Consider the following 23781-nt stretch of genomic DNA (forward strand, 5'->3'; position numbering starts at 1 on the left):
TTTTGGTTTTTTTTTTTTGGTTTTGTTTTGGTTTTTTTTGGTGGGGCAATGGGGGTTAAGTGACTTGCCCAGGGTCACACAGCTAGTAAGTGTCAAGTGTCTGAGGCTGGATTTGAACTCAGGTCCTCCTGAATCCAGGGCCAGCGCTTTAACCACTGCGCCACCTAGCTGCCCCCCTGAAGCCTAATAGTGAAGATCTTCCCCACCTTGTGCTGATTTCAAGGGAGCTCCTGAGTAGCAGGCAAGATATTCCATTCATTGTGAGACTGGGACCAGATCTCTAAAAGGGCAACTTCCTGTCAAAGGAGTTCTAGGAAAGAGACCTCAGACTGATGGGGAAAAGAGGAATTTGGTTCCTTTAATTTGTTCCCTCTCCAGGAAAACCTATTCATGGTTTATGGCAAGGCCAGTTTTAGATGTAGTATGGGGCATGGCTTTTGGCAGATGCGGAGTCACCTCCTGTGCCAACCGCTGCATGACCTCCCCAAATGGCAAGGCAGGATGGAAGACAGTATAGTCCTGGCCCCACAACCAATTGTTTCCTAGAACTGAGACTTGTTATATCAGAAGTAGCCGTGGGGATCATCTGATGCTAGGGCTCTCTGATAAACACAGAACATCTAATAAATCCCTAGTTTCTTCACTGAAGGTAGAGGAAGTGAAAAGGAGAAATGTTTTTTCTACACCTGATTCTGACCCAAATGGAAAAATTGACTTGAATTGCAAAGGTAACAGGAACCTTGAGAGAAATCATCTCAGATTTTGTGGCCACCAAAGAAAAGAATGCTGGGGATCGTCAGTTGCGGAGGGCTGGTCACAATCCACTTTGAGGAAAGCCTATTTCAAAAACGTTGGACAAATAATAGGCAGAAACCACATGATTCATTGGGGCTAATCTCTAACAGCCATTTGGACTGTGTAATAGCCATCACCTAATTCCTCAACTCTAACACATACCTGACCGGAGACACAATGACATGACCAAACCTTCACCCACATCATTTCACCAAACTGCATAGTCACCAGCATCCTCAACTTGGACATTTCACTGTCCAACCACAACCTCCTATCCTCCCATCTCTCCTCTTCCTTCACTAAACACTGAACCTGCTCGTCAGCCTCATCAGGACTTCCAGGCCAGTGGCCCCTCCACTACTCCCCTATTCTTCCTTCACTAGTCTCCATGGTCAGATAGGACTTTGATGATTCACTAGTCACTTCCCTAGAATCCTTCCTTTTTTCTTCCTCCTCTCCCCCCACAATCATTCCCAACCTCCTAATCTTTAGCTCTGGACACCCATCAGCTTTCTTTTTTCCTGTTTCCAGGCTGCTCAAAATTACTTGAGGAAGAAATGGAAATGCACTGGTATAACCTTAGAGGGGCCCTCAACCGCTGCTCTGGGACCCTACTCCTTTTCCTCTTCTTGCTTCAGAGGGCAATTTTAAACTTCTCCTCTCTCCTTACCACAGCGCCTGGCCCATAGTAGGCCCTTCATGCTTTTTGACTTGCCTTGCTTTACACACTCAACTCCACTTTTACAGGGATGATTCAGCTTCCTACCTCACCAAGAAGATTAAGGTCATCTGACAAGAGCCTCCTCAATTCCTTCAGCAAAGCTTTTCAGTAGCATAATATCCTTTCCCTCCTACTCACGGGTTTCAGAAGAAAACATTTCTACTCTTAGCTAATGCTAATCTTTCCCCCCATATCTGTGATTCCAGCAATCATCTTTTTGTCATGCACCTCACTCTCCAATCAGTTGTAAAGCCTTATTAATAATCTCTGGACAATACCTACTCCTTTCTACTCTCACAGCCATCGCCTCAGCTCAGCCCTTTACCTCTCACCTGACTACTCCAATAGTCTCCTAGCTCTGCGGTCTCTCCTCCACACAGCTTAACAACCTTAAAATACACCCCACTAGTTTGGTGGCTTCCTATTGCCTCAGACCAAATACAGATCCAAGCTGGTACAATCTGGCTCCAGCCAACCTTTCCAGGTGGACTGCACATAATTCCCTTCCATATTCTAGCTCAACTGGCTTCCTTGCTCCTCGCAGCATCCTCTCAGCGTACAGCATAGGCTGACTGGCATTATCTTTAAACCTTCTCACAGCCTTTCCTCTCACATCAATTCAGTTATCAAATTCTGCAAACTCTATTTCACAGAATCTCAGGAGTCCTAGTCTATCTCAATCAAATTTGAACAAGTGTCCTTGTCAGAGCTGACACCTCAGCTACCTCCCAGAGCAGGCCCCTTCACTGGGTACAGCTCTGTCAGGTTTTCCCTTGTATCAAGTCTAGCTCTGGGGCAGCTAGGTGGCTCAGTGGATAAAGCCCTGGCCCTGGATTCAGGAGGATCTGAGTTCAAATCCAGCCTCAGACACTTGACACTTACTAGCTGTGTGACCCTGGGCAAGTCACTTAACCCTCATTGCCCCCACCCCCCAGCCCCCACAAAAGTCTAGCTCTGCTACTTTGTGACCCTGGACCTCCTGCCCCTGGTTCTGCACTTGGCGCTCTTCTCCAGGAGAAGCCTTGAGGACCTTGATGACAACAACGCCACCTCAGATCTGCCCTCCCTTAGCCCTTTCTCTTTGCTAAACCAAATATCCCTGTTTCCTACAACTGATCTTCATTCAGCGTGATCTGTTCCCCTGCTGCATATTCCTCTCCTAATAAATCTCTTATTATTTTACAAGATTCATTATGAGCCTCCAATTCTTTGGGTGAGCTAGCCCCCCCCCCCCAATCTAGGTCACAAGGCTCCCTTAAACACTTACTGAATTTATTGATACATCATCTTGGCACAACAAATGCCTTTTCACAAAACCCTCCAGGAACTCCTGTTACAAAGGATATCTGATGTCTATGAGTTATGTGCCGTTCTATTCTATGATTCTGCATCTGACTAGAAATCACGGTGAACCCAGCTCCATCTTCTATCCCTGCCATTCTGTTTCAACAGAAAGACAGAAAGATACACACACACAACCTGGGCTCTTTATGGCTCACCCCTCTACCAGACTATAGGTCCTCTAAGGAAAGGAAGGGGGTCTTATATAAATTTTGTATTTTATCTAGCATCCAGCACAGTGCTCTAAACTTAAGTAAGGACTTAATAAAAGCTTGCTGAATTAAATTAGACTTGGAGGAACAAAAGAAGACAACTTTCTGCTTTGGGTAGATGTGTTTTGATTTGATTGCTCAACAGCCACTCAATCAACAGTCATTTATTGAGTTTTTAATATGTGCCAGACACTAAGTTCTGAGGACAAAAATGAAAAATAAAAACCATTCCTGCCCTCAAGAAACTTACCTTTCGATGAGAGTTACAAACTGTACATAAATCAATATTTAAAGGATATACATGGCCCTTGAGCAGTTTGCTCAATTTTTAAAAATTCATCTGCTCCCTGCCCAAAATTTTCAGATACACAGTAAAACCCCAAAGAGGATTGCATGTAAAACTGAACCTCTAAATAAATCCCTTGATAAAAGTGACTCTCAAAACTGTGTTGCTTGTCTGAATTTCCTTCTCAACATCTTTTTCTTTTCTTCTAGGCATTTTAATAAAGGTCTTGGGGCAGCTAGGTGGCGCAGTGGATAAAGTACTGGCCTTGAATTCAGGAGTACTAGAGTTCAAATCCGGTCTCAGATACTTGACACTTACTAGCTGTGTGACCCTGGGCAAGTCATTTAACCCTCATTGCCCTGCAAAAAAAAAAAAAAAAAAGGTCTCAAAGGCCCTCTTTTGTTGTTGTTGTTGTTGTTGTTGGCTTCACTATGGTCTTCCCTCCCAAAACCTTCCATTAAAAATCAAGGAAGAGGGGCAGCTAGGTGGTGCGGGGCAGCTAGGTGGTGCAGTGGATAAAGCACCGGCCCTGGAGTCAGGAGGACCTGAGTTCAAATCCAACTTCAGATACTTGACACTTACTAGCTGTGTGACCCTGGGCAAAGTTATACAGTGGCCATAGATAGTGCAATGTTAATGAATGAGAGGGGCTACTCCTATTTTGCTTCTGGTTTTTTTTTTTTTTCTTAATTAAGGAGGCAATGGCTGCTCTCAATGAGTGCATACCATCTGGCTTGGCTAAATTCAATTACAGAAAATTGAAATAACTTGCATATGTGATCACTGAACCACTATCAGTAGTCATCATGGAGAATGGGAAAAGTGTCAAAGAATGAAGATGGGTAAATGTCCCAATTTTCTACAAAAGGAAAAATGATTGACCTATAAGCTTGCTATTGACCCCTAGCAAAATTCTCACATCTTAAATGATGATTCCTGAGTATGTTTGTTGTTTTTTGTATATGAGTCATAACTGGAAATATACTGTAGCCTACTTGTGTCCAGATATCTCTCCATTGCCCTTTGGGTAACCTACAACTGAATTCTCTGAGACTGTACTATTCCATGAATGCTTGCTGCACTGGTATCCACAGAACATAAAAAGACCTAGAAGAAAACCTTTAACATGGTAGGTCGATCTTCTGTGGAGGATCCATGGGAGAACATGAAAATCACACAGAATCAGAAGGCATGGATGGATAGGTTTCCTTTAGCACTGGTGAACTCATAGACACATTTATTTAATTATTATTATTATTTTTTTTTTGGTGGGGCAATGGGGGTTAAGTGACTTGCCCAGAGTCACACAGCTAGTAAGTGTCAAGTGTCTGAGGTCAAATTTGAACTCAGGTCCTCCTGAATCCAGGGTCGGTGCTCTATCCACTGCGCCACCTAGCTGCCCCTCATAGATACATTTAAATACTAAAGGATTCTCCAGGACTTTGAAAGAATGGAAACCTTACTGAGATAATTTTGATTCATTATCTCAAATTATTAGACAGTGCTATCTCTGCTCTAAGGGCTGGCTCTGGAACGTATAAAAGGAAAGCAAGACTCGAGTTCTGGCAGATTCACCAATAAGCTAAGGAACAACTCCTGAGATAGAACGCCTCATTGTCTTGTGTTCCTTCCTTAACAGTGACCAAAGTGGGAGATTGATTGTTTGAAAGGTAATTGTAGCTAGAAAGCTATAAAAAATGTACATAAGGATAAAAAGACTGGAAATCAGTGTGTCCCCAGCCCCATTCTCTCTCCCTGCCATCCTGCCCCAACAGAGACTCACAGACACAGACACACAACCAAGGCAGACTTATGTTGGTACTCCATGGGCACAGAATAAGAAGTCTTCCAGCAGTTAATTTGTACTTGTGGTGATACCCAACAGCATATGAACTGTTTCCAAAGCCCAGTATCTGATCAGTCCCTGAATTTCAAAACCTGGAAGCAACATTCACTAAGAACTAGGGATGTCAAGCTAAACTCATCTTTTTCCTCTGATGACAGTTAATTACACTAGCAGACCAGAGTCATCTTGTAGTCATGGAGTCTCTGCACCTTCTGGATACCTAAACTTAGCATGTCTAACACTGAACTGATTTTTCCCACCACACCTGCCACTCCTTCTATTTGGTGACAGCACTCACACCTTCCCAGTCACTCAGGCTTCATTCCCCACAGGTCCTGTGGACGTCTAGATTCTTTCTCTTAGCCTCTTATCCTCTCCTCTCTACGGCCACCACATGATTCAGGCCCTCACTGCCTTGTCGGCCTGCCAATCAGTCTCCCTGCTTCCAGCCTGGTGGATCATGGGACAATAGGTTTTGAGCAAGAAGGAAACTTAGGGGCCACTGAATTCAACCCTCTTCATTTTACAGATGAAGAAACTGAGGCCCGTGTGATCTGAGTAGATCAGTCAGTGGTTTCCTCACTGACTACAGGATGAAAACAAGCTCCTTAGCCCACTGTTCAGGGCCATTTACAATCTGCCTCCCTCTGGTCTGCCTTTCCAACCTTATTTCAGACTACTGTCTTTCATATACTACATTCCGGTCAAACCAGACCACTAGCTCTTCTCCAAGCCTGAGCCTGTTCTTTCCCACATTAGTGCATTTTGTGCCGTCTTCCCCTTCCCCAGAGTGAACTTTCTCCCCTTCCCATGTCCTCAACAATTGCACCTGAAGTGCTCTCTGCTCCATGAAACCCTTTTCTCCATCTCATCTAAAAGTGAGGTCACCCCTCCTTTAATTTACTGGGCTACTCTAACTTCTGGTGCACTTAATTTCTTTTTCTCCTTGAGGAAATTATCATGACCATATCCCTAGTATCTGGTACACTGCCTGGCACAAATAACAGGAACTTAGTCCATATTGAATTTTACCCAGGAAATGGACAAAGCCTCTTGTAGAGAAGATTGATGCTTCAGGCATGCTGGACTAGGTGATAGCTCAGATCTCCAGGGACTACATTTTTGTGGATGTGATGCAGAAATGCGGCCTGGAAGATGGATAGTGTGTTAGGTGCACCTGTTGTGTGCTGCACAACTATAATTATTGATTAACAAGTTGATGTAGGTCTGGAAGGAGGTTTCTAATGCTATGCTGAAGGCCTCTGGACTTTGCTTCCCTCTCTTCTACTCAACTGATATTCCTAAAGTGCAGGAGTAACCTCATCATACCAACTGTTTGGTTTTGAAAGCATTCTATAACCCGGCCCCTTCTTCTCTTTCCAGTTTTCTTCCCTCCACATACTCTGTGCTCAGTGACACCAGCCTCCTGGCTGGTCCTTGCACATGACAACTCATCTCCCAACTCTGTTGCCTATACCTGGAACTCCTTCCCTTCTATCTACCTACTGGCTTCCTTCAAGTTTCAGTGAAAGTCCCACCTTTTGCAAGAAGTCTTTTCTTAAACTCCTTAACCTTACTGCCTCCCTCCAAGATTCTCTCCAATCTATCCTGTCTGTATCTTGTTTATTTCTTTTTGCAGGCTGTCTCCATGAGACTATGATCTTCTCCAGAGCAGGGACTGTTTTTTGGTTTGTTTTTTTTTGGTGGGGCGATGAAGGTTAAGTGACTTGCCCAGGGTCACACAGCTAGTAAGTGCCAAGTGTCTTCAGCTGGATTTGAACTCAGGTCCTCCTGAATCCAGGGCTGGTGCTTTATCTACTGTGCCACCTAGCTTCCCCCTGCAGGGACTGTTTTTTACCTTTCTATCCCCATAGCTTAGCACAGTATCTGGCACTTAGTATGCACTTAATAAATGTCTGCTGACTTGACTTAAATGTTTTTATCAATGATTTTGAACATATTCACATGATTGTAATGTATCACCTAGATTAGTTTGCTTGTTGGCTTTAGGGGGGAGGAGGAAAGGAGGGGGGGGGGGAGAAAAATTTGGAACTCAAAATCTTACAAAAACGAATGTGGAAAACTATCTTTTCATGTAAGTGGAAACCATTTTAAAAAATAAAATAAAATAAAATAACATAAAAATGATTTTGAACATAGATTTCTTAAAATTTTTACCAAATCTGTGGATGATACAAAGATGAAAAGGCTATCTAATACCATGGATGACAGAATCAAGACTTTGAAAGATCTTAGTGTTATGGGGAAAATTGGTGGTGGGTGGGGTTGGGGTCCTTAGGAATTCCTCTTTAAAGAATTACACCCTCTTGCACACAAATCCAATTAGAATAAAATACTATTTTATTTGGGCACTAGAGAAAGGAAACCAAGAGAAAAATCCTTGGACTTCTTCTCAAGGGAAGATAGTTCCAGAGAGATGGTTCTCTGAGATACCTATCTTCTCGAGCAGGAGACAGGCAAATAAAGGATCGGTGGTGGAGGAACCGATGGGGTCATCATCTGACTATGGGAATTTCCCTTATTGGGGGTGATCACCTGAGGGAGGACCATCCCCCACTGGTGGTGGCAGCAGCCAGAACCTAGGCTTATCTCCCCATGGAGTGGGGGAGACTGAAATGAAGGGTGGTGGTCCTAGAGTTAACTCAGTCCAGATCCAATGCCACTTATCTCTTTAGGTGTGTCTGTCCTTTGGTTTGACTTCTCAAGAAGGTTCCCTGAGTTCCCCCAGGCCCATAACATTAGCAAACTAGAACGGACTCTACTAAGAACTCGAACAGGGATAACTAACAGAGTTGATATTGGACTGTAAGTTCAACATTATGAGAGTAGCTGTTTAAAAGGTGAATTCCAACTTAGACTGTCTTAATCAAAAAGAGACAGTGCTTCGATGAAGAGAGACTAGAGTCCAGCTGGGCCTAGGTTCATTTCTACATGCCACATTTTAGAAGGGATGCTTGCAAACCTGAGGGTGTCCAAAGTAGGACCAGGATGACAAAAGCATCTAAAAACCATTGTAATAAGAAACAGCTATGGGGCAGCTAGGTGGTGCAGTGGATAGAGCACCGGCCCTGAAGTCAGGAGGACCTGAGTTCAAATCTGGCCTCAGACACTTAACACTTACTAGCTGTGTGACCCTGGGCAAGTCACTTAACCCCAATTGCCTCACTAAAAAAAAAAAAAAAAAGAAACAGAATTAGCCAGATAAAGAGAATGCTAAGGTGCAGGGGTAGGAGGCAGAGACATGCTAGTTGTTTTTAAATACTTTTATGGAAGGGAGGGGGTAGTTGTTTTGTTTTGTATGGTCCCAGAAGGCAGAGCTCTAGCTCTGAGGAGAATGTATAGGGAGGTAGATTTCAGCTGAAATGGAACTAAAAATTAGAGCTAAACGTTTAACAATCAAGTAAACTGCTTCAGAAAATACTTAAATGTTAGTCTTAAATCAGAGCATACTTTTGGGGGGAATTCTGGTCTAGGTAGAAGGTTAAACTAGGTGGCCTAGGAGGTTCCTTCCAACTATGCTTCCGATTCTCAGTCAAATTCAATTCAACAAAACTCATGAAGAACTAACTGTATACAGAGAACTTTGTTAGGTGCTGAAGAAGATACAAAATTTAAGACATGGTTCTGCCCTCATTGACTTTAATAGTTTAGGAGAGAGACAGGAAATATGCAAGCAATTGTTCACAACTTCAAGGATTTGTGATCTGATATCTGGTCCCTCTCTACCAATGCAGTGCCTTGCACACTTAATAAATACTTGTTGAACTGGACATGTGCCTTAGCAAATAACATACTGCAGCTGAAAACATTCCCATCACTTTGGTGGCCTCTGGGGAATAAACCTCTTTATTAGGCTGGCCCTTAGACATTAAGCCTACAGCGTGCTGCTTGGTAAGCCTATCTCACACCTTCTCTTTGCTCCCTGAAATTCTGAGGACTAGCAGTACCAGGAAGTAGGATGCAAAGTTCTTTTGCAGCCTTAGGAGGGCAGGAGTATTAGAGGGAAGTTCTTAAACTTTATGCCTCTGTCTGGCTCTTTTAAATTGCAGCCTAGATAAAACTTCAATTGAGAGAAAGTTGAAGCATCCTCAAATCTCTTCCCCCAGGGTGCAGAGGAGAGTTAATAGAAACTTCAACAAGAACAGGATGGAGCGGTGAGCCCTGAAATCCATCTGGTCAGTATCAGGAAGAGAAAAAAGCCTGTGACTGGGAAATAATGGCACCCAGACAATTCCATTTCAGATCAATTCTCCAAAACCAGATTTCCAGAGCACAAAAAGCTAGCTTTCCTGCAGAAGAACCAATCTGCCCTGAGGGAAGTGTCTGGAGTCCGGTGGGCCTTTTGACTATCACCTCAACTCTCACCTCAGTATCCAATAACGGTGACAGGGTTGATAAGCAAGGAAGACTGTCCCCCAGGCCACTCCTTTCTTACACAAACACATAGAATTACAGTGCAGAGGAAGAGCCAAAGGGAAAATTCTAACATCAAACGGGTCTCCAGGGAAGTCTAAAGAGACAGAGAGGAAATGCCAACCCAACAGTCTGTGGATGACCCAGCCTGACCCACAAGACCAAGAGACCGAGCAAAAGTCTGCCTGTGCATGATCTCCAAGCCCAGCAACGAGTTCCTGGCTCGGATGAGGGACACGTGTCTTGGTGCTAAAAGGCTAATTCCAGGATGGATGAGGTTTTCCTTTGTGGAATGAAAGCAAAACAAAACGTACACAGAGCCCAATTCCATCTGCAAAACAGAAGGCATTCTTTCTCTTGCTCGGCTACCATGAACATCTCCTATCACAGTGAGAGATCAGAATGCTTCTGACACAGCCTCAGGCTCCTGGCTCCAGGAGACTGAAGCTCAAACACTGGGCATAGACACATAGATCTGTCTACAACATTTGTGCCCAACAACAAGTCAGGGTTAGGCAACAAGGAACTTTTCTTTTCTTCCAACAAATCCCTTTTCTTAACTAACTGGACTTTCATGTCTTGTTTCCCCTTCAACTTCTACATCTCCCATCCAGTAAGAGAGAAAATCAGGCTCCTGGGCAGCCTTGAAGGGCAACATAAAATCAGAACTGTGTGGAGGGGGCAGGCTCCCTGCTTGGCCCAGGTCACTGAGAACTTCTCTTTTGGGACATTGAAAAAAGGGGAAAAAAGCACCCTGGAGACCCGAAGGACAGTTTGCTCTAGGCATCTTTGAGGGCTGAGGTAACTCTTTTCATTCAGGCAACAAATATTTATTAAGTCCCTCCTAGGTTCAAGGCTGTGCTAGGGATATTGTTAGAAAGACTCCAAATTACATTGAAAAAACCTTATTTCAAAATATTTCAGCTGGTAGAACAAACCATGTTGTTTCTGGAACCCACTGCACACGGCAACAAGGCCCCTGAATTATTTTGTCCTGGCTTGGCCTCTCCTGACTGCTAGACTTAAGTCATCTCCACAATCAACAGAGAGATTAAACCTAGAGGGTCACACTCCAAATTCGGTTCCCTGATCCAAAGAGTCCCAGCCATCCAAAGAAACAGTTGGATATAATATCAGCCATTCAAGAGACAGGAAAGGGAAGAGATGGGTCTTGGGTTTGGACAGATGTCTTAGAAAGTCAGGTAGTGAAAGGCTTGGGTCAGAAAGAGGTCGACTACAAAGTCTCACAATACCATTGAGAGCCCAGAGATCACTCAGTGAAACTAATAGTTCCCGCCTTCTTTTGAAGCATTATCTCCTCAAAAGAAAGCTTGCTTTGTACTTTTTTCCCCCCTCCCAGATAAAAGGGCCAACAGACAGAAGAGAAAAATGAAAAGCCCATGTAGGAATTAGCAATTGTTGATGGTGATGCCCTGGCTCTGCTGTCATCTGCCCAAGCTGGCCAGGAGTTAGAGGAAATAAATGCAATGCTATAATAATGACCTACTACTGAAGGGCAGCTTCCCCCAACTAGGAACATAGTCCACCAGGACTCCTCAACTGTGACATTAAACTCTAGCCCAGTGTCCCAAATGGTCAATGGAAAGGGCTGTCCACAAGACTTGGCCATCTTGGGTACTTCTTGTGCTTCTTTTGTCAATAAAGACTGTCTATACTTGTCTCATTTCCTCAATTATAATACTTGCCAGCCAGGGAACATTAAACATCGAGCTCTCAACATCGGAGGACTTGAAAAACTGTCTTCTGAAAGAATCAGCTCAATGTCTTCATTCCTATAGATAAAGCACAGGAAAACCCCAAATTAACGAGAAGCACGGTCCGAATGTACATTTAAAAAAACAATTTAGGATTATAGGTTATATTAGGGAACCTTAGAGACCTTGTAGTCTAACTCCATCTCTCTCTCTTTTTTTTTATTACAGAAAGGAAATTGGGGCTTGGATGGGAGAAGGGAAATATGTGAGAAAAAGCCATGCACCCAAATCACACAAACAAAATCAGGATATTGTTCAGTCCCACTGGAACCTAGACTAGCACATTCTACTTTGTTAAAATGTTTCTATGTTAAAGAAAATTCTTCAAGTCAACAATCTACGCTTTGCAATTTGGAATCCAATCTGTAATTCTATCTTGACTTGGCTAATGGCCTGTCAGACTGAACTCATCCTATTGTCCATCCTCCTAATGCTGATATGGATAGACTCTTGCCTTATAGACTTCACCCTCAAAAATAAGGATGTCTCAGAACAGAGGACTATTGGGCACATGTTACATTGATCTTTCTGCCCTGCCCTTCCCTCCTTTTTTCCCTTAGTTCCTGTAAATCCTTAGGGAATTAGAGTTTTAGACAGATTTGACTACACAGCCTGTTGACATTCCTTAAATGGGAAAATCTGAAATATAGCTGAAAGGGCCTGGGGTTAAAAAGACTACAGCAGGGGGCAGCTAGATGGCGCAGTGGTTAAAGCACTGGCCCTGAATTCAGGAGTACCTGAGTTCAAATGCGGCCTCAGACACTTGACACTTACTAGCTGTGTGACCCTGGGCAAGTCACTTAACCCCCATTGCCTGCAAAAAAAAAAAAAAAGACTACAGCAGAAGGGCAACCATGTGTTTGTAGGCAGGGGCCACTCCTTTGGGCAGTCCTCAGGCAGGCAGAGAGAGAGCCAGAGGCCCTGGGCTTGGGGACTAATTACCTGGTCACTATCCCGTTTTCAGCAAGAATGAAAGCAGCAGCTGGATTTGCTGCTCTGATCAGACTTTGTAGTTGCACAAGGAGAGGATGTCTCTGCTCCGTGGTGTGACTAGTGAATACAACATTGCTCACCAGGCCTGTGGGACAAAAACAGGAACATTTCAAGCTACAAAAAGAAATCTCCGAGAGTACATTTTCCTCTGCAAGAGAGAAATCCTTGTGCCACAGTTACGGTCGAAGAAATTAATTGCCTGAGCTTTGTACAAAATTTAGGACTTTGCTTTCTCTCACTTGATTCCTTCCTCCTACATCTTCAGCATCTCTCTTTTTACCAGCCCCTTCTCCTCTCTTTCCAAGCATGAACAGGTTTTCCCTGTGCAGAAAAAAAAATGCACTTCATTTGCTGCTGACATCTATCTTACTATTTTCCCTTCCTTCTCAGACAAAATTCTGGGATACATGGCTTGCAGTGGTGGTCTGTTTCTTGCAATCTGACTTCCATCTCTTCATTCATGACAGTGTCATCACCAAACCCAATGGGGCTTCTCTTTGTCCTCAGTGTCACTGACCTCTCTGAAGGATCTGACACCACTAAACACCTGCCTCCACCCCCACCCCCCATCCCCTTTTCCATTACCCACCTAGACACTAAGCTATTCTGGTTCTCTACATACTTTCCAGGCTATTCATAATTTTGTCTCTTTCAATGGTTCCTATTTATTCCAGCTATGTAAAATACATTTTCTGTCCCCGAGGAGTTTGCAATATTTTATAGAAGATAACACACATTTATGTGAAATTACAATGCAAAATGAAATGCAACAAAAACACAAGAGAGAAATAAGTGCTGTGAGAGTTAGGAGGAAGAAAAGATCATTTCTTACTCAATGGATAATCTAAGACATCACAGAACAAAGGGGATAAAATCTGGGTCTTGAAAAATGGGCAGGATTTCAAGGGGGAGGGAGGTGAGAGAAAGGTAGGTGTGTGTAAAGACACAGTATTAGAAAAGCACATGCAATATGGTGTTGGGATGGTGAGCTGGTCTACCATTTGGTTGGAGGAAAGGCAGGGGGAAAAGGGTAGGAATGAAAGATAAGGCTAGGAAGATAAAGTGATACCAGACTGAGGAGAGCCTTGAATGGTGGATAAGGACTCTGAACTTTTCTTAAGCAAAAGAGAGTCACTGAAGGTTTTTGAGCAGAAGAGAAATATGGCCAGAGAAATGCAAAAGAAAGATCAATCTGGCAGGAGTGTGTGAAGGACAGATCAGAAGGGATTTAAGAGGCCAGGCTCTAGTAAATGATAATGAGGTCCTATACCTAAGAGGTAGCACTGGATGAATGCAAGGCATACTGCAAAGCTGAGCTCAATAGGAACCTGGTACTCCCCGGCCCCAACAGCATGTTGAAATCAAAGAAAGAAGTTGTGTTCTACACCCCAGCCCTACCCTGTCCGACCTGCAATAAAGAAGCCAAGCCAGAAGCTTTGAAAGCCAAGAAAGTCATGCTGAGGCCACCAAAGGAGAGGATCTGAATGTGCCCTCTAATGAGGTTACCTAAGTCCCCACGACTCTGAAGACAGCCCAAATACTTTCAGCAAAGCACCCCAAGGAAGAACAAGCTTAATCTTGCTGCAATCAACAAATTTTGCCTAGCCACTGAGTCAACTATGGGGAAAACTGAAAACAAGGATTCACTGTGGAAATCAAGGGCAACAAGTATCAGATTAAGCAGAACGTAAAGAAGCTATATGATAAGGTCAGCACAGTGATCTGGCCTTACAAAGAGAAGGTCTATATGCAACTGACGTCAAAGAAGGTTCTTTGGCTGTGGCCAACATCAGAATGGGGGACAGGCTTAGAAGAATAACTGAGTTCGGTTTCACAAATATTGAATCTGATTTGATGGTAGGACAAGTAGGAAAAAGCACTGCGGGTAGTTTGATAGAGGATCTGGCGCTCAGAAGAGGGATTTCACAACTTGAACTACTGACAGACTCAGGATGCTTGAGGTGTCAATGATCTTGCTAGTCTTGCAGAAAGGGTGCCCTCCAGCCTCCTTCTTCTCTGGGAGCCTTAGGTTAAACTAACATTCTTTTTCAGAAGCATATTAGTGTAGGAGAAGGAGCCTAGGGCTCTCAGCTGCCTCTAAGGCTAGATGATCAACAGGCCCCTGGAAGCACCTTCCACCCAGTGATTTCCATCACATATCAGCTTGCAAAGCACCTGCAAATAAAGGTAGCTCCTATTATTTCCTTCACCAATAGGCTTCATGCTGACATAGTCAGCTTGCATCAGGTTTGAAAAGTGTTTTTACAAGTGTTATCACATTTGATTCTCAACAACTCTGGTAGGGAGGTGCTTGTTTACATATGAGGAAATTGAGGCAGACAGATTAAATGACTTGCTCAGGGTCACACAGCTAGGAAGTGTCTGAAGCTGAATTTGAATCAGGTCTTCCTAACTCCAAATTCAGTGCTCTATTTACTGTGCCACCCATTGTTGATTGAGTTGATTCACATAGCACCTGCCTTATCCAAATTTTCTCATTATCCCCTTATGCTCCTAATATCCCCTCCTTTTTTCTTCTGCTCCTATTCTTCCAGAATTCAGAATGGCTTTGTATGTAGAGTTTCTGGAAAGTCATGGGTATAGTCCCCTTGATTTAAAGCCATTTGCAATAAGGGGCTGTGGCCCAGCAAAGGCCTTCTGCTTCTGCAATCCAATAAAAGCTTCACTGGGTAGAGCCAAAGGCAGACCGATATACAAACTTAGAGACAACAGTGTAAGCAAGTTGTGGGCCAGAGCCCCTATGGCTTGGAGTGGCTTCAGTACAGAGAGCAGGAGTGCGGGGGCTAGTGGGGGGTCCTGGAAAAGCAATGAGCCCACAGCGGGTGAGGTCAGGAAGGCCAGAATGCTAATGAGTTGAAAAGGAGAAGCCAGCTGTAACCTAATGGGCTCAACACATTCCAGAGTAGGTGTGAAGGTGACTCCCACCCTATGGGACAGGAAATCCCACAAGGGGAGAAGAACAGAACCAAAGCATCTCAGAGCTGAAAGGATTCTCAGAGGTAATATGGTCTCATCTGAACCTGAGAAGGAAGCCTGTGAAAACAGCCTGCAAAGGATCATCCAGGCTCTGTTTGGCCACCTCCTGGGACGTTACGTCCATAACACCTACTCTGCTTTTGGACAATTGTAATGGTAAGGAAGATTTTCCTCATCTGGAGCCAGAGTCTGACTCTGTAGCTTCCACAAAGTAGCTATTGTTCTGTCCTCTGGGGCCAAGCAGACCAAGTCTGGTTCTTCTACATGACCATCTTCCACATCCTTTAAGACGTGGACCTTTATCATGTCTTGTCTAAGTCTTCTCTTTTACAAGTTCCATCTCCCCGGTCTTCAAAGCCATGTTTTCCTTTCCTGTTCCCATCTAGGTCGCCCTGTTCAGTTTGACAATGTCTTTCCTAAAGTGTGATATGGCCTGACCTGAGGAGATGACAGCAGAATGATCACCTCCCTGGCTTTGGATACAAGGCTTCTGTGAATGCAATCTAAGGCAGTGCCAAAGGTACCCAGTGGACTCGGGCCCAGCTTGTAGACCTTTTTTTTATTAAGTGCTGTCTAGCCATGCTTTCCTTCTCATATTTAAAGAGTTGATTTCTTGGAACCCCTTTGTAGGAATTTATAGTTATCCCTATGACATTTTATCAGATTCCATTCAGCCCATTGTTCTATTGGAAATTTTTTAAGCTTCTTATTCTATTATTCAATTTATTAAGGATTCCTTTCACTTTCACATCGTCTGGAAATCCAACTATGCCTCCATCCAAATCCCTGGCTGAATTGTTGAAGAAAAAAGGAAGTATGTGGGAGCTGTCTTTGCTGTTGTCTTGGACAAGGGAAACTGAAGAGACTAAGAGCTGACTAAAGGTGTAGGCCTCAGCCCCTCTATACTTGAAGTGAAAGTAGTGATCATTGCAGCCCCGACAAGGGAGAGGCAGGCATTCTCTCTTGGGGTGGCAGGTAGTGTGTAAATGGGAGGATCTGGGGTGGGGCTGGCAAAGCAGGAAGAGGTGAGGCAGTCCAGCTCCACAGATTATTAGGAATTAGCTTTTCTGATAGTTTAGTAGGTCCTTTCAAGACTGACCTAAACACTTTGCTTAAGGCTCCACTGACAGTAGGGAAATCCTGACCCTAGCTGGAACTGAGATCCAAATCTGGTTCCTGGTTTGTATACAGTCTCCTAGGTCAAAGCCCCAGGACTTGGCTCCCTAGACCTTCATCACTGAACATGCAGGCCCAGGCGGATTACCCTGCAGCATTCCTCAGGTCAGCTATGCAAACAACAACTTGCCAAAGGGAAATAGCTCTGTTTGCTAAGCAGGTCAGGCTTCATAACTCAGGTGTTTAGAGTACAAAGCTGTCAAGGTCAGGCTGGTGGGTTTCAGCCCTCTCCTGGCCAAATCCCTGCTCTCTGCTTCATGGGAGAAATGCCCAGCTGACCAGCTGTCTCACCTAACAAGAGCACAGGGTGACTGGGCATGCAGGCCAGGCCCATAGCTAGGGCCCAAATCAAGCACATGTACCCCACTGATGGTGGCCCATGGGGCCATCTTTTTTTTTGGGGGGGGTGAGGCAATTGGGGTTGTGACTTGCCCAGGTTCACACAGCTAGCAAGTGTTAAGTGTCTGAGGCTGGATTTGAACTCAGGTCTTCCTGAATCCAGGGACGGTGCCCTGTCCACTGCGCCACCTAGCTGCCCCCATGGGGCCATCTTGACAAAGCCCATCACGTTTGTCTACTGAGCCAAAAGGAAAGTGCTACTTTTTTATTCCCTAAACAAGAGAGAATACTGAGGAAAGACTGGTGCTACTTTGGTGTGCCTTTTAAACCATGCTTGGCTTCCTTTTTGATCCTGGCTTGGAGTTTGTAATTCACACACTCTTGGGGGAAAGACTACCTACAGTACATTCTATTTTTAATTTTAAAAGAATCATTAGTTAAAAAGATATCAATTAGGGGCAGCTAGGCAGCGCAGTGGATAAAGCACCGGCCCTGGATTCAGGAGGACCTGAGTTCAAATCCGGCCTCAGACACTTGACACTTACTAGCTGTGTGACCCTGGGCAAGTCACTTAACCCCCATTGCCCTGCCAAAAAAAAAAAAAAAGAAAAAGGATATCAATTAGCTCAATTACTGGGAAAGAAATAAGGGGCTTGTGGTTGGGAATACTAGCAAAATGTTTATGTACCAGGAAGATTCTACTTCTCTTGGGCTGGCTCCTGAGTTTCCTAAAGAATGGTGCTCACTTCCCTTGAAGGAGGGATCACTTTTGATCTCTTTCCCTCTAGGACCACATTGATGAATAGCCACTCTCAATGGTGAGTTTTTGCTAGCCAATGATGGTTCATAGAGTGTCAGACAAATAATGTCCCTGGGGTTTTTCCTCTTAATTTGCAAGGTTAAAAAGTGAGCAGCATCTAACTCCTAAGGCCTCCACCCTGTGCTCACAGATTGTCTCCAGTGTTTTGCCCATGACAGGCCACAGAATTGTGGTTTGACAAGTGCCATGCTACCAGGGCACCCAGAGCAGACCTGTCAGCCTCCAGGTACACTGGGGATGTGTGCAGATGGCCTGTCTCAGTGTCAAAGGGCAAGGTGAATTAGTCTGGAAAGGACTACTCATGCCAGACCCAGGCACAGGGCCTGCTGGGCACTGGAATGGAGAATAAGGCGCAGGCCTTTTTCGCAGGCTATGTCAGCAGCAGGCAGCTTGAATCACTTGCTCTTGTCACTTACATAAAAACAGGAAAGGGGGAGGGGGGAGGATATAAGGCAGAAAGGGCCAAGAGGACAAGGGGCACCAAGGTCATCCTGGGGCTGTTTACATTTTTTGCAAGTGACTCTGAAGATGAAATGCAGCCAGAGTCATTAAAGGCAATAATAAAAAATGGTGGCCCGGAGCTGGGCTCATGCAACACAATTCAAAGTATAACTGAATTCCAATGAAGTCCTGCTGATGTCCTCTCCCGTCCCTTGGCTGGTGTCTCCCTCCCCTGACAGAGAAGAGCTCTGCTGGGGCTGACACTGCATCTCACGCTTCTGAGGTGAGGGCGCCGGGAAAATGAGTCTTTGCTCACCACAGGCAGTGGGCAAAACAGAGCCTGCTGTTTCCAAGCGCCGCTGACCCCGGCCTCTGTCCCTTGGGCAGCAGCCGGCCCCTGCTGCTCCCCAAGACAACGGGCTTTGGTGGGCTCCCCGTAGGCCAGCCGGCAGCAGGCTCAGCGGGGCGAGGGCTGAGGCACGGCACGGGAACATGAGGGGAGCTTGTTTCCGTTTTATTTCTGCTTGCTGGGCCAACTCAGGAAGCCCAGGCACCATGCACGGCTCTCAACAACAATGGGTAGTTCATCCCCAGCGTGGAGATTTAAAAAATGACTCCTGACCTCAGTCCACCACAGGGAGTCCTATTTGTATTTTAAAATACCACTTCCTGGGGTGCCTGGCTTTGCAGGACAGGCTTGGGGATTACAACCAAATTCTCTTCAGACCCAAGGCCATGTGAACCTGGGGTTGGGGATCTACATTCCTTGAGGTCACCCTAGTTGGACAGCCAGGGTCGTCCTAAGGCTGACTCAGTTTAGGCAAGCAGGAAGGGGAACTCAGGATCCTCCAAAGGCAAGAGTTGAGTAGAGAGATGCCCATAAAAGGAGATGAAAATATCCAGTGTCATTGCTCTCCTTTGATGAACTTTGATTTTTGAACTTAGATTTCTGAACTATAGGTTGAAGCACAGAGAACTCCTCTTCAGGAATTCTAGAGCACAGTTATCACATTGAAATCACGTTTGAAGGACAAACTTAATTGTGTAGGCAGAAAGTCAAACCTATTGCTTACCTTGTGAACATTGATCAAGAAACTTAGGAAAGAGAAATCTAGAAAGAAAAAAAAAAGAGAGAAGTGTTAATGCTTAGACTTCCAATGGAAGTTTAAACATTTAAAAAAAAATCAGTTTATGATTCTATGGTATGAATTAGAACCCTCCCCCAAAACCTGAACAACACTGATAGACAAGAATATCACTTAACCACTGGCATTCAACCAATGAACCACACCCAACAAAAGAGGCTACAGGTAGGGCTGTGTTTGAAAGAAAGCTCTTCAGCTAGATGCCCAAGACCAAGGAAGCTATAGATAGCGCCATCTAAACTAGGCAAGGAAGAATACTGAGTTCAGCAGTTATGGGCACCATCTGCCCTCCTAGAAACCCCATGACTATGGTCTCAGGCCTTCCAAATGACTAACTTCTAAGAGGCAATGGTAGTGGGAACACTTGGGAGGTAGGTGCACTGTACACACTGCTGAGAGAGTTCATTCCAGTGATGAAGGAGGACCTTCCCAAGAAAATGAGGATAGTATTCTGCCTCTTTCTGCCAGTGACAAGCTATCCCTTGCTTCCATTCTTCCTTTCACACTCATGACAGGTGTGCTTTTTGCAAGAACCTGGGCTTTCCTTTAACACCATCCTGAAAAACTGCCAAAGCCAAAAAGGGAAGATACCTGGGGGCTGGCCTTCCTTTTTCAAACTCCTCAATGCACTTAGCCTGAATCTCACAGTCAGAAGGGACTTCAGGAAAGAAATCCCTTCCATGATGGCCACCCTGACCTCATCTCCACCATATATGGTCGTTTACACGCATGGCTTTCCCTCATATTAGATTATCGGCTCTTTGAGAGCAGGGGCCTCTTTTTCAACCCCAGGGACTTAATAAATGTTTGTTGAATGACTAACACAAGAGGTAAACAGGGGACATTGCTGACATAGCATCTGTTGAGGAAGAGGTGAAGCAAGCCTATGCAGAGGTAGTGTTGGCTGGGTGCAAGCGAGTGTCCCCTGGCTGGGGGATGGGGGGGACTGGATAGGAGCTCAGGTTCTCTGGGCCCTGTGTCCAGCAGACACAGCAGCAGGAGTTCCTTCACTGTGAAACAAGCAAATCAGTCTCCCAGACCCAAGGGAAGAAAGCTCTGAGCCAGACGCTTGTAGAAAGCACCCAAACTGGTATTTTCCACATGAGTCGGGGACAGACCTTAGGGCAAAATGTTCTCTCTAATTGTGACAGTTGGAGCCAGTGGGCCAGGTTCATCTGCCAAAGCTCCCCATCTAGCAATATCAGAGCAAAGGAGGAGATGAAAGCCGCCTATTAGGTCATCTAATCCCCTCCCCTGGGGCAATGCTAGTGATTTCCTTATTCTCCTCCTATTTCTCTCAGATGACCAGGTTTCCAAGCCTCTTACAAGAGGCGTCACTGTTAGGGAAATGTGCTCCAGTTCATCATGTTACTGCTTCCTAGCTTTCTGTGCCACGTTTGGCACAGGCAACAGCACACTCCCTCCTCCCTTCTCCATGCTCCTTCAGGATAATATTCTCCCAGCACCATCACCCCTGAGTTGATGTTTTCTACCAATCCTTTATCAAACATGTCCCCTCCTGATGAGGAGAGGGCTTAGAACAGGGGGGCGGATTTCCCCCCACCTGGAATCTGGGGGCCACGACACTTTCTAATGAGGAGTTGCCTCAAGACCTCAGTAAGATCATTAGTCTTGTAAGAGCCCACCCTGCAGATTCTACTGAAAAGACTGATCTGTCTCAAATTGCTACACATTCCCTAGTTCTCCCTAATTCTCCTATGGAAAGGAATACTTATTCTTCTCACTTCCCTAGCATTTGGGGCATACCTCTTTTATAGCACACCGCATGTCCCCTATGGTACTAGGCTACCAAGAGGTCCTTTAATAGACTGTAAGTTCCCTGAGGGCAGGGAGGGAGGAGCTTATGTAACTTTGTATTGTCCTCCAGAATCTGGCCCCTCCTCTAATTCCTAGTTGAGTGCCCTGCAGATAGTAGGTGCTCAGTAAATATTTGTTGAATTTGAAATATCTGTATTAGGACTTTCCAAAGGTGAGCACCGACCACTGACTTGTTATACATTTGTTATTTAGTGGATTCTATTTTTCACATTGAACTTCGCTATATTTCCAGCACATACATAAAAACTGACGGTGGTCTCTGAATTATTTCTCCATCAAACTATTTTCATTCCCCGCCAAATTTATGTTCAAGCTATCTCTGCCTCTATCCAAACTGCTAACAGAGATGCTTAAACTAATCTTTCAAGCCTGAAGCCTAAAGATGAAGCACTTTGGGAATCCAGAGTTATCCAGCCCTTTTCTACTGCCCGTTAGCATTTAGAGAAGTTTTTCTGTTCTCTAGACTGTCCTCAAAAATCAGATTAGTAGATCTGTTTTCTTTTCATAATCTGGATCTTTATGAGATGAGTCACTAGAGAAATAGCTCAGTGTCTGTCATGGGTCTCATGCCATGATAGTGTAGCCTGTGGAAGAGACCATCTTGTTAGCAAGATCCTGGGAGGGGTATGTGCATAGTTTCTAAGTGTATAGAGTAATGTCACACATATACCAGAACTTAATATGTGCAAAGGGGTCCTGGATTCTTAAAGTGAGTAAACACTCATTTCAATGGTGCTGCCATTACTCAAAACCTTTTTGGAGTTGCTCTCAGGAGACTGGCCAGAACTATTTCATGCTCTAATCCCAAAGTGCTTCCAGAATCTGCGATTTTGTTGGTGTGGGTTCTCCTTCCTTCGACACAAATCAAAAGTGGATAGATAGCCAGTAGATGTGGCTGAAGCTACAGGGGATTTTCCCCTCTGAATTTAGCTCTGGTGGTCCTTGGAAAAGAGACACCTAGTCTGTTTCTGACCTTATTTTTGTAGCTCCTACCAAGCCTTTCTAGCACAGAAGAGCATGCAAAGAAACTTAGGCTCCCCTAGCACAACTGAAGACTGAAGACAGTGAAGACTGCCTTCATGCCATGATGAGGGTCACAGGAGGAAATTCAAGCAGAAAGCTCTGTTATGTTTGTTAAGCTGGCCCCGCCTCATCTTGAATTGAGCTCTGCCCCAGTAAGATGAGAGCAATATGGAGCACAAGTCCTAAAGTCCCATGAGTAGCTCCCAGGGTTTGGTCTGGTGATAATCAATTTCAATTTGTTCCATCTGAAGAATCCTTTGTTTGGTAGGTAAACCTCTTCCTAAGCCCTTCTACCCAGATGGAGGAGGAGGAGATGAGGGGGAACATTTAAGCCAAATGCTCTCTTCAGGCCAAAGGTAGACACTGGGGTGCCTGGACTTGGAAACATGGTACTGACCTGCACTGCAAGACTGAGCTCAGTATTATGTAGTCAGCATTCCTGGCCCAGTGGAGGGAAAGGCTGTGGATGACAACTCTCACACTTCAAGAGATCCCGGATTACAAAGTCTCTCTAGGCCTTGGCGGACTCTTCTCAGAGAGCTGCTGTGGTCAGAAAGTCCCTCCCTGAGGCTCTCCACATTTAACCAGACTAGTCTTCAGATGGCATCGTAATCATTATTCTCCTCATCATGACAATAACAGTATTCACTTAGCACTTCACAAATATCATCTCATTTGTTTCTCACAACAACCCTGGGAGGTTGGTGCTGTTATCCCCCCCTTTTATAGATGAGGAATCAGGGGCAGAAAGAAATTAAGTGATTTGCAGAGGGTCACATAGCTAATAAGTGTTTGAGGCTGGATTTGAATTCAGTTCTTCCTGACTCTAAGTTGGTTGCTCTATCCACTGTGCATCTGGTTGTCTTAGTAGCTAGGGCCTTATACAAAGTCCTTCAAACTTGGTAGAATCTGCCAGAGTTTGGGCTTTATCGGCACAGCCTTGGAGAATCTAGAGTTACCCCCACATCCGGATGAAGAATCAGAGGTGTAATGATATTTTAAATTTACATGAGAGATGGGAAAAATTCAGGAGACAGGTCATGCCTAGAGCTGCAGAGTTATTTGCATAGAGGTGATGGTGGATAAAATCCTGGAGAGAGGAGCAAAGCAGAAAGCATCAGGATGGAGTCTTGGATTGCGTCCAGGTTTGGGGGAATGAGAAGTCGAAGTAGACCTACTGAGGAAGAGGCAAGCCAGGGAAGGGCACTGTTCTAGAAGATGAGGGCAAAGGAGGAGGCGATGGGGCTGACTGCCGCTCAGAGGGAGAGGAAAGCAGGAGTGTCCTATGACAGCAGGAGTCTGTGTTTTTAGTAGGAATGGACACGGTGTTACTAAATGAAGCTGTTCACTGTATTATTTCCACTACATTTCTTCTGAAATGGAACTTGTTCCCCTGCCTCTGAGAACCGAGAACTTCTGTGGTTAGCAGTATTTCTCAATAGCTGAAGAGATGATAAATTCCCAAAGAGGCAACACGCAGGCCTCTGCCCTCGGCTCAGGGCCTCTTGGCACTTCCTCTAGCCTCGCCAGGCTCTGTCCAGGCCAGCCAGGGGCTTCCCCTGGCTTCCTGGCATCCCAGGTCCAGAGGAAGAGGAATT

At 44.9% G+C, this 23781-nt stretch overlaps 1 protein-coding gene across 1 annotated transcript in view; it reads right to left on the bottom strand.

Annotated features, from left to right (window-relative positions):
• DNAAF9 (dynein axonemal assembly factor 9) overlaps positions 1–23781 on the bottom strand; it is a 167585-nt gene that overhangs the window by 11601 nt on the left and 132203 nt on the right. The window contains exons 29-31 of the mRNA XM_043969556.1: positions 19250–19287; positions 12353–12488; positions 11342–11428 (exon numbers count right to left, since the gene is read on the bottom strand). Of these exons, the coding sequence (XP_043825491.1) occupies positions 11342–11428; positions 12353–12488; positions 19250–19287 (261 nt within the window). The remainder of the gene's footprint in view (positions 1–11341; positions 11429–12352; positions 12489–19249; positions 19288–23781) is intronic.

Source organism: Dromiciops gliroides, chromosome 6 (genome assembly GCF_019393635.1).
Source record: "Dromiciops gliroides isolate mDroGli1 chromosome 6, mDroGli1.pri, whole genome shotgun sequence".
In the NCBI taxonomy this organism is placed as follows: domain Eukaryota; kingdom Metazoa; phylum Chordata; class Mammalia; order Microbiotheria; family Microbiotheriidae; genus Dromiciops; species Dromiciops gliroides.